General features: G+C 42.5%; 1 protein-coding gene across 1 annotated transcript in view; it reads right to left on the minus strand.

Annotated features, from left to right (window-relative positions):
* Nucleotides 1-2,098: 2,098 nt before the first annotated feature.
* LOC144147124 (meso-2,3-butanediol dehydrogenase-like) overlaps nt 2,099-16,034 on the minus strand; it is a 33,283-nt gene continuing 19,347 nt past the window's right edge. Inside the window, exons 7-9 of the mRNA XM_077679197.1 lie at nt 15,510-15,546; nt 13,635-13,698; nt 2,099-2,424 (exon numbers count right to left, since the gene is read on the minus strand). Coding sequence (XP_077535323.1) covers nt 2,227-2,424; nt 13,635-13,698; nt 15,510-15,546 — 299 coding nt within the window. The 3' untranslated portion in view covers nt 2,099-2,226. The remainder of the gene's footprint in view (nt 2,425-13,634; nt 13,699-15,509; nt 15,547-16,034) is intronic.

Here is a 16,034-nt window from a genome sequence, read left to right on the forward strand (position 1 = left end):
CAAGGTGATATGGCATCGTGACAAAACTGAAAACTATCAAACTCTTCAAGACACATGTACAAGTGTGATAGCTGCAGTTTGTTACACGGTTAACGCGTGCAACGCAATTGAACAGCGGCAATTTTGCAATGTTTCATATCAGTGTTTAACCTCTTAACGCACGTCGCTAGGCATCGAATAACGCTTTAATTGTTTTTTGCCAAATAAATGCACACTCAAAAAGAACAGTAAGCAAACATTACTTATTTTGAAAGGCCGGCGCGGTTTAAACCAGCGCGGATTAAGCTTTGCCATTTTGTGTTGCACAAAGTTCAAAAACTGAATGTATACATATTTACGACTTCAACTATGTTCGTAACATCTTTTTATTCATGCGAGTTATTCATGCGAGTCTAAATCCCAGGACAAATATATTTGTATTCATTTGTTCTGCACAATTTCGTGTACTCGAGAATTCTGAAGTCACACATCACTTCCTTAACCATGTCATAATGGGGCGAGTTACCCTGAATGTGAAAGCGCCAGAAACAGCAATTTTCTGCGATCAGATAATGTCTCACAATCAAACATTCACTCACTCAGTCAACCAAAAAAAATTCCCCGCATTTCCCCGAAGGGAAGAATGTGAAAGTGCGAATGCACGAGTTGAATTTGCGCGGTTCGGTAATGTTCGCGAAAGAGAGATCACACACACACACACACACAACTACAAAGAAAGAAAGATGCATTTATTCACAAACACCTATTTGTGTTGTCGTTGTACTTGATTGCTAGAGCGGATCTCAGCTTTGAAATTTCGTGTCAGTACTCCTTTAAGCGGGTGCATTAGCCCTTCTCACGCCCGATTCCTGGCCAATCCCCAACGTGGGTATGTGCCATGCACAGACACCTATTTGTGTTGTCGTTGTACTTGATTGCTAGAGCGGATCTCAGCTTTCAAATTTCGTGTCAGTACTCCTTTAAGCGGGTGCATTAGCCCTTCTCACGCCCGATTCCTGGCCAATCCCCCACGTGGATATGTGTCATGTCAGCGGCCAGGCAGCGCGCGCTCATCTCCCCCCGTTGCCAAGGAAGACGAGGAGATTCCTGGCCAATCCTCCACGTGGGTATGTGCCATGTCAGCGGCCAGGCAGCGCGCGCCCATCTCCCCCCGTTGCCAAGGAAGACGAGGAGCGCGCGCACCCGCAGCTGTTGCTATGCGGACGGCGGCGGACGCTTCAGGCTCGCTTAAGAAGTGCATTCGCACTTAAAAAGGTTAGAAAGGACTTAAGCGGCAGTATTTATCGGAAATTTTTTTAGGTGGAGTAAGTTTCGGTGAAGACAAAATCCCGGGTCATCTCCACTAACGTGAAACCTGAGAACGCGCGAAGCATGCAGTGTATCAGCGTATTCTTGGCGCCTTGGCGTTTTTTCCAACAGAGATAAAACCGTTGGGGTACACAATTTTGCTGTAAATTTTACTTGTCTTTTTGGAACTAAGCTCTCTAGCGCGAGGCGTAAACGAGTGTGCCGTTGTTGTTTTCTTACACATTACGAAGGGCTCGAGTGCGAGGCGTAAAGCAGTTTCCCGGTGTTTTAGCACCGTGACTACATGAGACAACGATTACGACGACGTTTACGATGACGACGACGACAGGAGATTCCAACAGTCTTAGGCCCTAAGGGGCCCTAAGGGGCCTAAGGCCCTTAATAACCTCAATATTTTGTAAACAAATTTTCACTAGGCACTGAAATATTCAAACCACAACAAAAATTTGTATTTGGGCGATGGGAGTCTGACGTCCTTGGACAATTGTGAAATGCAGATACTGGATGCAGTGCTCTAGGCTGTGCATCCTCCTGGTTGGAGATATTGGAAATGTGCACTTTCCCATGTAGATAAAACACATTGAACAGGGCACTTAGGTTCAGCACACTCCTAATATTTCTAATAAATAACTACATTACAGACTACACCATGTTTTTTATCATTGGCAGGTGCTGGCAAGAGTTTGTGATGCAGTATTTACCTAATGCTCAGTTTCCAGTGAAGCCTATTTAGACGTTAACATTTAGGAACGCGAGTGGAAAACGTTGTATATTTGCTGCTTGATAGTACTTAGGACATGAAAACCTAGAATTTATTTCCCGTTTGCAAAAATCATTGCATAAGTGGTGTACAATATTATGCGTGCTGGCCCCATATTACCCGGCATGCACGAATCCCAAAGGCTCTCTTCTTTGAGCTCAAGCAGCGTCGTTGTATTTATTACTCCAGCTGGGCCCCAGACTAGACATGAGCAGAAGTCCGCCATCCACAGGCAATGTGACGCCCGTCACAAAGGAGGCGTCATCTGATGCCAGAAAGGCGATGCACCGGGCAACTTCCTCTGGATTGCCTATGCGGCCCATGGCGTGACAGGCTTTTGTTCCCTCCTCCAAGAGCTGCAAAGAAGACAAATGGCGTAGTCAGTCAAAAATTTATTACGCTCTTCAGTAGCAATGTGACTGTTGTAAATTAATGGAGCAAATGTATATATCTGCGAGGCCTATCTTTGCTGATCAGGGGCAGCTTCTTTGACCCTCTGTTGAAGGGCAGTTTTTTCGGCGGCTTCTTTTTTGACGGCGAGCCGTAAAAAACGTCACTGCTTGCGATGGCACTTAATAACTAGGGGTAATCCACAAATGGTATTTTGTCCATGGGAACGCGCTTCAGAGACGGCAGTGACAGATTAGCAATGCGCCTTTACAAAACTTTCATTAAGACTGTTCACAAGTGCGTACTTTCTTTTTCGCCCTAAACAAAACTCCCCTCACATACGAGGCAATAGATCAGGATTCAACTGTGGTGAGAAAAATGTATTACGCTGAAATACAGTTAGATTCTATTAAAAGGAGCCATGACGACCAATAACAAGTTGGGTTTATTAGAAAGACTGCTTAGTCCCGATAACAATGATACCAATATCATCGCAATCTTCGAACATATAAGAGAGATATTAAAGAAAACGTGGGAAGCAGTCGCGACACCCTAGCCAATTTCCCGCAACTTTTCAATGACGTCACGGAACCTTATTTGTGTGGTTGGCGGCCGCCTAACTGACCTGTCGCGACGAGACATGACTGGACGTCTGTAATTTGGCCTCTAGTTCCAGTTGACCGCATCACTTGAATACTAACGTGCAGTTAGCGCACTGAAATTTATATTTTATTGTTGGCCCGTATTTCCTCATTCTTGCTCGTTACACGTCAGTGTGGCGCAAAGATTGAAAGTTTTTAAATACTTCTTGCTTTTTTTTCGTTAAAAAACATCTTTTGTGGCTGTAATATGAAGCTGAGTGAGATACCGAATCCTAGTTCTTTCAAATTAAACAAAGTTGTATTTTCTCTTCATGGCTCCTTTAACTTCTGTTGAACTGGGGTTTATAGAACATGAGCACCTAAGCCACATAAGCAACATGAACATCTAAACAGAACATTGCCTGTTGGCTTTTTGGAAAATAACTAAATTGCTAATATGGCATTAATTTTTTTAGGAACCATTCTTCTCTTAGAGAAATAAAAACGGGGCAAAACTTTAAGCAGTGCACTGTTTTCTAGGGGTAAGCTGGTATTTGTTCATTGTCAAACTACTCAAAATGTTTTTTTTCTCGCAATTTCAAGGTTAGTTCACGAGATTGAGATTTGGTTTACCGTTAGCCCTTAGTCACAGAATTCACATGTCGGCTTTAGCTTGTTAGATAAGAAAAACGTTATGGGTGCGATGTTTATGTTAAATGCGGAGGCGACATAAACTGACTTCAGTGAGACGCTTTCAGTATTTGCACGATTCCCTCAGGTGTAGTTTCTTGCTAGTTCCATTGTCCCACAAGTACTGCCATTTTTCTGCAGTTTCAGTTGGCAAATGTGTCACGCAATCACAGTGAGGAATGTTTACTTGTTTTATCGTTTTGTGACTGTGATTACGCCATTACTACATTTCTTAGTATGTCTGCTATTACGGTTTGAGCTGCATTTATGGTTGCAGTGCTGTGATGACGCTGGGAGAGTCTAAGTATATAACAGTGCTTTCAATGTTATGCTTCGTTGTTCTTCCTACAGCCACAGCAAGGACGTTACATGCCGCTGTGAAAACCAAAGCACATTGACATAGCCTTATTATCTTCTCCCACTTACCGGGTATACTACTGCACTCCCAACACTGCGTGATGTTTTCAAACCACTTGTGTAAAAAACAGTGTTTTGTCCTACTTTTTAAGCGCCAAAATCTCCTGTAAAATATATTAACGTAGGGTCCGCTTCTTGTAGATATGTTTTAGAGTGAAGTCGCATACAGAAGGAAAAGTATACCAAGGTGGTCGACGTTCGGGTCTCCGGGAAATTTCAGGTGATGTGTGCAGCAAATGTAGTGCATGGCATTTTGCTTCAAATGCCGAGACGCAATGTACTGATTGGTTGAGATTTGTTATTAAAAAGCGTTTGAGATTGCAATTTTCACACTATTGGACCTCATAGATACTTCCGTACTGAGCTGATATAGGATGCGAAGGCGTCTCTGTCTTCGGCCTATTTTTTTCGTCCTTCAAGGGCGAATTCTTTCAATCGGCAGATCGGCGTCACTTCCCGCCACAGCTACCCCGCAATATGAGTTCTCCGTAACTGGGTAGTACCTGTTCCTGCTCATTTTCCTTCACGTTCACTTGTAACGCTATATGACTGCATCGGCGCACGCACGAGGGCAACTGTGGCTCTGCCGCTGGCAACATGCTGCAACATGCACCCGAACCCTGCTTTGAACATCTGGGTTTCACTCCGGTCCAAACCACAAAATACTCAATTTTGATTTCACATTGCTTGATTTTCTTTATCAATATTAATCCACTTCACCCACTCTGGGCCTTTGGCTCAAATATCGAGAATTTTATCAGCGTTAATCCCGCTTGTCACTGCTTGTTACTGTTTTTACCATTTTCTGTTTCACCCAACCACGCCGCATGTCCGGTCAATGGAGCACTTTACGGGATGTATAGATTTACGGTATGTATCAGTACGGAATAGACTCACTGGATATATCAGATGTACAGACTTAATTACAACCAAGGCAATGTCATCACAAACTGGGATAAAAAAGTTATAGTGGCCGAGGAGTACTATAGAAATCTGTAGAGTAGCCGGGACATCCAGGATAATACCGAACGAGAAAGTACTTCAGGGGAGCTAGACATCCTACCAGTAATGACAGAAGGAGTAAGAAAGGCTTTGAGTGAAATACAAGGGGCAAAGCACTTGGTGAGGATAGATAAGAGCAGACCTCTTGAAGAATGGCGGGCAACTTGTACTAGAAAATCTGGCTAACCGGTATACCCAGTGCCTAATGACAGCGAATGTACCGCAATCTTGGAAGAACGCAAACATCATCCTAATCCATGAGAAAGGTGACATGAAGGACTTGAAAAATTACAGGCCGATGAGCTTACCGTCAGTCGTCTACAAGGTATTTACCCAGGTAATTGCTCACAGAATTTCCGTCATCTTAGATTTCACTCAACCTAATGGACATGCAAGGTTTCGTAAAGGCTATTCAACAATGGACCATATTCACACGATCACTCTAGTGATAGAGAATTGCGCGGAGCATACTGAACTCCTATATACAGCCTTCCAAGGTTACGAAAAACCATTTGACTCGGCCGAAAAGCGTCAGCAGTCATTCAGGCATTACGGAATCAGGGTGTAGACGAGCGTTACCGAAGAATACTAGAGGATATTTACAATGGGTCTACAGCTATCATCGACCTCCATAAGGACAGCAGTAAACTACCCATAAGGACGGGTGTCGAACAAAGAGACACAATCTATCCAATGCTATTCACGGCATGTTTACATGAAGTATTCAGAACATTGGATAGGGAACAGGTGGGAGTAAGGGTTAATTAAGAATACCTTAGTAACCTCACATTTGCTGATGATGTTGCCTTGCTTAGTAACTCGGCGGACGAATTGCACAGCATGCTTACCGTACTGGACAATCAGAGTAGACCCGTGAGCCTGAAAATTAATATGCAGAAAACTAAAGTAATGCTCAATAACGTCGGGAGGTCACAGCGGTTTCAGATAGTTGGCGAGACAATGGAAGTGATAAGCGAATGTAGCTACTTAGGCCAAGTTCTGACAACGGATCCCAACCATGAGGCAGACATAACTTGAATTATAAGCGTGGGGACAGGCATTCTCAGATAATGAATGGCAGCCTGCCATTGTCCCTGAAGAAGAAAGTGTATGACAGCTGCAACTTACGGGTACTCAACTACGGGGCGGAAACGTGGATGCTCACTAAAAAGGTTCAACCTAAACTGAGGACGACACAGCGAGCAATCGAACGGAAGATGATACGTGCAACATTAAGAAAAAAGAAGAGAGCTGAGTAGGTCAGGGAACGAACGCACGTTCACGACATATTAGTAGAAATTAAGGAGAAGAAATGGGCGTGCGTAGGGCATGTATGTCGAAGGCAAGATAACCATTGGTCATTAAGGGCAACAGAGTGGATCCCTAGATAAGGCAAGTATGGCAGGGGGCGGCAGAAGGTTAGATGGGCAGATGAGATCAAAAAGTTTTTAGCGATAGATTGGTCGCATTTAGCACAGGACCGGGATAATGGGAGAATAATGGGAGAGGCCTGTGCTTTGCAGTGGGCGTAGATAGGCTGATTATTATTATTATTATTATTATTATTATTTTTTTTTTTTTTCAAGATGGCGCCTAGCAAGGATTGTTGTGTTCTTTGCTCTTGCGTTTTTTATGGCAAACAAAAGTTTTTTCGCTGCATTGCCTGTAAAAAACGCGTGCACGCGAAGTGTGTTGTGTGGCCGGACGCTGAGCTTCAACTCCTGAGATCTGGCGCTCGGCCGTTCAAATGCAACATCTGTCAAACGGTTGAGGTGGCGGCTAGGCCTAGTGGAGCCAGCGACGACTTCGGCGCGCCCGCAAGCAGGGCTTCTTCCCCCTGCTCCCTTCGTCAAGGCTCACCGACAGTCGTCAAGAAGGCCCCGGCGCCCCCGCTCCAACCGGGTGACCTTGGTGCCGAACCTGCCGGTCTTCGCGCGCTCCTCGCTGACGTGCTGGAGGGAATTTCCTTTCTCAGCGACCAAGTGGCCGGTCTGCGCGAGGACAACGACCTTCTGCGCCGGGAAAACGCGCGGGCTTTTGCCTGCCTCCGTCAGGAGAGGGAGGGAGACCGCGCCCATTATGCGAAGTTGGTCACTTCCCTGCGTGCAGAGGTTTGCTCCCTGCGAGCTGAATTGCTTCGCCGTCCCGCTGCTTTGCAGAATGGAATGCGCGGCAGCTCGGGGAAGCCTTCTTTCACCCAAGCTGTTAACAATGAAGTGCCATCCTCGTCGGCTACGTCGGCTCCGCTGCAGGCGGTGTCTCCAACGTCTCCTACACTGCACCCAACTCCGTCCACCCCTTTCCCAGTGCTTTCCGTGTCTGTGCCTGACTGTCACCCTCCCAGTTTTGAGAAGAAGCGCCGAAGCCGGGCATGTGTGGGTGCGTCAGACACATCTGGACTGGTCGTCGTTTCGCAGCCGAAGCGCCCCAAAGCTATGTTTGTTTCCAAGCTTTCTCCGACCACCACCCCTGCCAGCCTCAATGCTCATCTGTCAACTTTAGGTGTCTCGCCCTTGAGCTCCCGATGACTGAAGACTAAATTCGACACCTATGCATCCTTTTATATTTCCTTGAATGAAGAGTGTTTCGAGCGCCTAAATGACCCCGCTGTTTGGCCGAAAGACTGCCTCTTTAAGGAGTTTCGAGGCATGTTTCGCGAAGGCATGCTTCACAGCTCTGAGCGCATCACGTAAGAAAAACAACCATGACTAGTTTAGATGTTTTTTATCAGAATGTGCGAGGTCTTCGAACTAAGGCGACTGAATTTTTTGGTAACGTTCTGGCATCTTGCTTTCCGTTAATAGCTATATCTGAAACTTGGTTGTGCCCTGATATCCTATCCAGTGATTATTTTCCTCAAAATTACCATGTATATCGTAATGATCGTGCTTTAACGGGATGCAAACAAAAAGGGGGCGGGGTCCTTCTCGCCGTTGACAAATCTCTCCCGTGTGTGCTACGTAGCGATATTGATAACGCAGATGAGTCTTTATGGGTCGAAATTCATTTCTCTAAAACTGAAAAACTTCTATTTGGTGTTTTTTACATTCCTCCTGATGTAGCTCCTGAGGCGTTCAATAAGTTAATCTCCTCCATTGAACAGGTGCTTATCACTCATGGCAACTGCAAAGTCCTCCTGCTTGGAGATTTTAATGCTCCTGGCGTGGAGTGGAGCCAGCTAACTTGTTCCCACTACAACCACCACATTGAACAGAAGGGTAATAGGTTGCTAGATTTTTTGGCTTTCACTTCTATGGCACAGTGTAATCGCATAAAAAATTGCAGTGGAAATATTCTGGACCTGTGCTTTTCGAACTTTGGTGGCGTTAGTGTGTTGCACTCTGATTGTTCTTTAGTAATACCGGACAGATTTCATCCTCCTCTTTCTATTTCCTGTTGCCTCCCTTCATTGCTCCACCGTTCCGTAAATTCCAACAACACGCAACCTCATTACGCTTTCGCCAGGGGAGATTATGCTGGGCTGTATGGCTATTTTTCCGCTGCCCCTTGGTCGACCGTCATTGACCACACTGATGTCAATGAACAAGTCGACCGGTTCACAGAGATTGTGCTTTCGGGTATGAAGGAATACATCCCGCAATATTTACCGAGGAGGTTCAAGTTTCCACACTGGTTTTCTTCTGAATTGCGGGATGCCCTGAAACTCAAGGAACGTGCGCACAGAAAGATGAAGCGCTCTGGTGCCAACCAGTTTGCTCAGGAATTCCGGCGCCTGCGTGCCCTATGTAAAATATTGCACAAACGTGATCATACTTCGTACCTGGCGTCGGTAGAAACTAAAGCAACTCACCAACCGGGAGCCTTCTGGAAATACATTCATTCTAGATCTAGTACAACTAAAGATTCTATTCGTCTTCTAGACTCCAACGGCGATGAGGTTGTCAAGGTGGCCGACTGCTTTGCTCGTCAATTTTCTTCTTTTTTTGGGATTAGCGGTGGTAGTGACAACAGCAGCGCCCCTTGTCACCAGGGCGAGAACTCCGGTTGTTTACAACTGGACGAGAACATCATTCGGACCAGCATCAAGCGGCTCAAGCCCTCGCTTTCTTGTGGGCCAGATGGTATTCCTGCTGCAATCCTAAAAACATATGCAAATATATTCGTTCCTGTGTTCACTTCAATATTTAATAACTGTCTCCGGTCGGGAACGTTTCCTCGCTCATGGAAAATCTCTTGCGTATTCCCTGTTTTCAAGTCAGGCCTAAAAACTGATGCTATAAACTATAGGCCTGTCTCGCTGCTTTGTTCTGCCTCTAAAATTTTCGAGTTATCTCTTCATACGGTCTTGTCTTTCTCATTTAAACATGTCCTCATTCCTAATCAACATGGATTTATGCGTGGTCGTTCAACTTCCACGAACCTTGTATGCTTCATGGAGAAGGTTGTCCCAGCAATCGTTGGTAGAAGCCAACTGGATGTGGTCTACTGTGACATGAGCAAAGCCTTTGATGTTGTCAACCACTCGTTATTGCTTGCAAAGCTCACTCTGTTAGATGTACACGCTTCTTTGGTGGGTCTTATACGTTGTTATCTCAAGGAGCGATATTGCTATGTAAGTGTTAACGGTCAAACATCATTTAGGTACAAAGCAACCAGTGGTGTACCCCAAGGCTCCGTCCTGGGTCCCCTTCTTTTTTCCATTTTCATTAACGATGTTGCTTCTGCCGTTCAAAATTCTTCTTTTTTGTTGTACGCTGATGATATAAAAATCTTTAGAGAAGTGCGTAGTGTTCAGGACTGTAATTCTCTTCAGGTTGATATTGTGTCATTCCATCGTTGGTGCACCAAAAACGACCTTATTTTGAACCCTTCAAAAACTAAAGTTGTCTCCTATAGTAGAAAAACTCAACAACTCCAATACCCTTATGAAATTGCAGGCACCACACTGCCAAGGGTGACCGAAATTCGGGACTTGGGAGTACTGTTTGATTCTTCTCTGACTTTCTCTTCCCACATTGCACAAATTACCCGTCGGTCTCTTCGTTGTCTGGGTGCTGTTTGCAGGTATTCTAGAGAGTTTAAAGGTCCGCTTCCTTTCTTAAAGTTGTATTCGGCTCTCTGCTTACCTCTTCTTGAATACGGGTCTGTTGTCTGGAATGGAACTTGCAAGTCCAATAGTGACCGTATCGAAAGGGTTCAAAATAAGTTCCTTTCTATCTTTAAGCACCGCTTCCGTCATGTGCAAGACGACGCAAACGGCATCATGTCTCTTCTGAAAAGCATTCCTTCCCTTCGGTGCCGACGAATGCGAGCTGATATTATCTTTCTCTATAAACTTCTTCATGGTAATATTTTGTGTGACGATTTGGTTACACTTATCAATGTCAATTTGCCAAATAAACTTTTCAGAAAATTTCCAGCTTTCAGACCAGTTGCTTTAAATAGCCGACGCTCGTCCATCTGCCGAATACAATGTGCATATAATGAATATTCCGTTCGGCTTGATATATTCCAGAGCTCCTTTACTTTGTTCTCTAATGAGTTGAAAACTGTTGTAGCTTAAGTCCTTTATGTCATTCCAAATTTATGTACCCTATGTATTATGTGCAAACTGTTCTTGCTTGCTTTTCACTTTTTCTTGTTTTGTGTTGCTTGAATATTTGTACGTTTTTAGTGTCAGTGTTGGTAATGCTGAAGCTTTTCCCCCTTTTTTTTTTTTGGAACTTTCTAATATGTTGTTAGAAAACCTTGGCTATATACGTATACTCTATGTCATGTTGATTGAATATTTGCTTGTATAGTTCCTATTTTTCACATCTACTGAACGTTTTGCTGGCCGAGTGGCATGGCTTGCAACACTAAGCCTGCCTTTTCTTTTTTGACTGTCTGTTCTTTTTTTTCCTTTTTTGCTTTCTAAGATTTCTGTAACTATTTTTACTTTATTGTTTATGTCATACATATAGTTTGTGTATGTTGTCTTGTCTTAATTGTAGTGTTTTTTTTTGTATGGTGTACCAGTACCAAGACCCTAGGGTTGTTCCTGGGCACCGAAAATAAAGGTTGATTGATTGATTGATTGATTATTATTATTATTATTTGTAACTACCCGCCTCTCTCAGCACTCAACCCTCAACAGGATACAAAGTCTTTATAATTTTTATTTTCTTCACCTCGATGTTTTTGATGGTTCACAGTTATCGTTTTCCTCCAAGGTTTCTACCGTTATAAGATAACATCAGATGTGCAATTTGTTCTATCCTTCTCTTTTAGTTTATCTGGCGCATTGTTGTATGTACGTATGTATGTATGTATGTATGTATATTATCTGACTTTTCGTCATTATAATTAGCTATTTCTCATACTGTGTTAATCTACTTTTGTCCTGTCGTCCTAATATTTCTGTGCGCATTGTGTCTCTGATAGTTTTCTTCTGAACAGTCAGCTTGTTCTATTGTGTTATTCTTATTTTTTTCTTTATTTTGTGCGCCAGCATCAAGACCTCTCGGTTGTTCCTGGGCACGTTAAATAAATGATTGATTGATTGATTATTATTATTATTATTATTATTATTATTATTATTATTATTATTATTATTATTATTATTATTATTATTATTATTATTATTATTATTATTATTATTATTATTATTATTATTAGGCCTCTGGCTGTTCCTGGGCACGTAAATAAACATGATTGATTGATTGATTGATTGATTATACAGTGTCAATGTTCATTGTATTCACCGAATCGTATCCTCACATACTCTAAATGTGAACATTGACGCTGTATATCGGGTGTGTGACGACTTGGTTGCACTTATCAATGTCAACTTGCCGAACAAACTTTTCCGAACATTTCGAACTTTTAGAACAGATGCTTTAAGTAGAAGACGCTCGTCCATCTGCAGAATACAATGTGCATATAATGAATATTCTGATCGTCTTGATATATTCCAGAGCTCTTTTTCTTTGTTCTCAAACGACTTGAAAACTGTTGTAGCTTAAGTGCCTTTATGTCGTTGCAAATTTATGTGCCGTATTTATTTTAGGCAAATCATGTTCTTGTTTGTTTGTTTTTCACATTTCCTGGTTTTGCGTTGCTTGAATTTCTGTAGGTTTGAGTGCCAGTGCTTGTAATGCTGAGCTTCTTTCAAAGTTGAAACTTCCGAACATTTTGTTCTGAAACCTTCGTTTTATGCGTATAACTTATCTCTGTCATGTTCGGTGAGTATTTCCTGTTTTTCACGTGCCTTGAACATTTCGCTGTCCGAGTGTCATGGCTTGCAACGCTAGGTCTCCTGTTTCTTTTCTTTTCTTTTCTGTTTTTTTTTTGCTGTTTTGCTTTCTGAGATTACTGTAACTATCTTTACTTTATTGTTTCTTTCATGCATACGGTTTTGGGTGTTGTGTTGCCTTGATTTAAGTTTGTTTTTATGTATGTTTTGTATATGGTGTACCAGTACCAAGACCCTAGGGTTGTTCCTGGGCACCGAAAGTAAAGGTTGATTGATTGATTGATTGATTATTATTATTATTATTATTATTGTTGTTGTTGTTACGCGGTGGCATGTAACATGGTGTTGTTACATGTTCGCCAACTTTTGAATTAGCAAACCCAGCAGTATGCAGGGCTCACCTCTGTGGTCTCACTAAAGAATCTTCTCTCTCTCTTTCGCTCACGCGGTGGCACAACGAAATGCACGAATGATGAAGGAATGATTTAATAATACGCCGTGCTGTGTGTCTGTGTGGGTGTGCACCCAGAGGTACCCCTGTATGTATAGCCATGTATATACACGAATGTGTGATCTGGCTTGAGCACGTGAGCACTGCCTACTCAAAATGTTCGCTTGGCTCTTTTGTTGTGCTCCAAGAATCTGGAGTGCGCGTATTAGCTACACGTCCATGATTCCTATAGTAGCAATCACCAATCATTCTTTACAATGCTCATTTCTGATAAACATTTTTTTATATCCCAAATGTTGTTGCGCTTATCACAAAAGTTTTCCCAGGGCACAAACGCGGTTCCGCTTATCACAAAAGGTGTTGGCAGTCTACATGCGAAGATATTCCTCCGCAATTTCATTGCTCTGTTCACGGAATTGTATTATTGAGCCTTGGTAGATAAAACTAATTACAAAACGGTCTTTTACACGTGTAAGGTCCACCTTGATGATTAGCATTGTATTCCTTAGATCCCAATCCAAATGTAAAACCACGGCAGTATATTTTATTATAAATACATTTTGTTAGTTTATTTTTTCCTGCACCTCAATTCATTTTCCTGCATCTCAACCCCCATCTCAATCCACTGCGTGGCTTAGTTATCAGATTACGTGCGTAGAAAATGACTGTAAAACCATGGGCTGGAATAATTTGTCAAACAACTATATCAGGATACAAAAAGCCTGACGTCATCCGAGAAAATCATGGCATATATTTCTTGCCTGATTCTATGACCGCTCAACGCTATGGACACATATCCGGATAACCTAAAAAAGTGAAAACTTTTGTTACGTCACATACCTTCATGTGCTCCTCGTCCGTCAATTCCGGTTTCTTTCCCAGGGGGGTTCGGATGACACCAGGGCTAAGCCATGACAAAATACACGTGAAAAAGGTGATAACGCAATGCACTCAAAATTTACGAGACGTCGCTCATACTTTGCATTGTAGTACTGTCAGTAGCAATATTGCGCCCCTGCTTGTTTATCCAGCATGTAAATATAGAAACTTCACTGATCAGTTGAAAGTACTTCAGAAAAACGTTCTTCGGGTCAGGGGAACTCTCAGTTGAAATATTCATTTTCATCATTGTGAAACAAAAATCAAATAAATCCTCATCGCGGTTTTTATTCACAAAAACAACGTTGCTTTTATTCTGCTGAAATGGTGTTTTTACCATATTCACCGCAGAAATATGCATGAAATATGTAACTTCCCAAAGATGTATATTCATTCGTCAAAATCTTGAGTCGCGGGGGTTCTCATCGACGTAAAAGGCAGGAGGATTCAAAATTCAGCGCCGATAACGTTGATAAAAAAACTATTTTCTCTTTCCGCAGTAATCGTTATAAGAATAGCTGGTCTATTCGAAAATATATTTACCGCTCACACACCCGCTGATATAGGGATAGTATTCATATTGTTCTTATTACATTGCATTACATTTTATTCACAGTGTATATCGTTTCTTGCTGGAATGTTAACTGAGAAAGACCGTTTTCTGCCTAAAAAGGGCAAATAAGCACACCACGAAACGTAGTTTTATTCCTTGAGATAAGATAACATAATGCTAAAAAAGGGAACAAATGGGCACTGTTTCGCAGCAACATCTTTTCTCCCAAAGGAGCATTTCGCAAAAATAGAAATTGATAAACAATTTTAAGTTAATTTTGTAACTTCATAAACAATTGCACCAAATCGTTTGCTCCTTAATTTTTTTCACCGAAATTTGCAACATAATACAACGATTCAGCCTCGATTACTCACCATTGAAATAGTACTGCTGTTCTAGCTTTCTTCTGCGCACAAAAACGCCTAACTGCCCGAATGCTAAAAACTCTTATAACTCCACATTTGTTAGGTTCTACCATTGTATTGGACCTCGAATTTGCACCTTTGTGTTTACCCTATTGATCCGTCATATCTTTCTTATCTAATTGTGTGAATATTTTAAGCGCATGTGATTTCGTGTTGTTTAAACAGGCAAGAACGTGCCCATGGGCTTCAATTTTGCCTGTGGGTACGGCAGGGTAAATGCTAGGTTTATTTATACTGTGTGTAATACTGCTCATTTTATTTAACTGATGCAGCTGAATTTATTTATTATTTGTATTTACACAACGCTTCGGGTCGCAAAATGGGCCCGAACCCGAGGGAGGTGTGGCAGTATAATATGACCAGCAATAATATTTCTGACGGTTTACAAGCAATACAATAAGGCGGTACAAAATTCTGTTGAAACACGGGATGAACAATAAGAATATTACTTCACACTTCCTTTATACTACATTTCAGCATTTACCACGCAACAGAATTTCACACAGCGGTTATCGCAGTTAGGTGTTACGCGAGAAAAACATGAATTTTTAAAATCGTTAGTTCGCACTGAGTGAGGTACGCGTGCATGCGCGTCTTACGCGATAAAGCGTCGTGGGATGCGGTGACAACAAAGTGACAAAGGCCCGTATGTCTAGTTTTATACATGGGTGGGATAAATTGGAAATACAGTTTAGCCTTGCATTATTATTCATTTCCATTGTTTGGTTGCAGGGGTTATTTAACAAAAATTTGCACTTACAGAACTATACAATAACTACAAATTTCGAAAGTGAAAATTATTTTTTTATAAGTGCACAAAGGTTTGGTTCGTAGAAAAAAAAAAGAATACCGCCTTACTTGACAGCGTTTACGCGAACCCCAAGCGGCGCATTTTCTGCAATGAAAAATGGCAGGTCACAATTAGCGCAAATTTCATTGCGTGCACACCGCGAGGTATTGACGAGAATGTGCAAAACGCGGTGGATCTGAACAGAGGCAGGAAACGGGAAGAAGAAAAGTAGAATTCCATGAGGGCTGTTGAACAAACGATGCGAGAGGGCCGGCGGACAAGAGAATCAGATGAGAGAAAGGAGAAGGAAAAGAGAGAGGAGTTAGAGGGGGGGGGGGATGGGTGTACGAGAGTTACGCCGACGGATCTATGACTCGTTTTGGCCATAAGGCAAGGGACCACGCGCCCCTATTTTTCACACATCCTCACCATAGCTCCCATGGTATCAAAAAGTAGACATATCCAAACAGGTTGACCAGTGCGTAAAACGTTCTTTTTGTCGTGCGCCTGAAGGCTCAGCTGTTTTTAGGACGATATTTTTCTATGCGATGGGGCTACGTTACATGCCATAACGTCTTTTTTTTTTCAAACCA

This window comes from Haemaphysalis longicornis, unplaced genomic scaffold (assembly GCF_048455015.1).
Source record: "Haemaphysalis longicornis isolate Haplotype H1 unplaced genomic scaffold, Haemaphysalis longicornis Haplotype H1 scaffold_7, whole genome shotgun sequence".
Classification (NCBI taxonomy): domain Eukaryota; kingdom Metazoa; phylum Arthropoda; class Arachnida; order Ixodida; family Ixodidae; genus Haemaphysalis; species Haemaphysalis longicornis.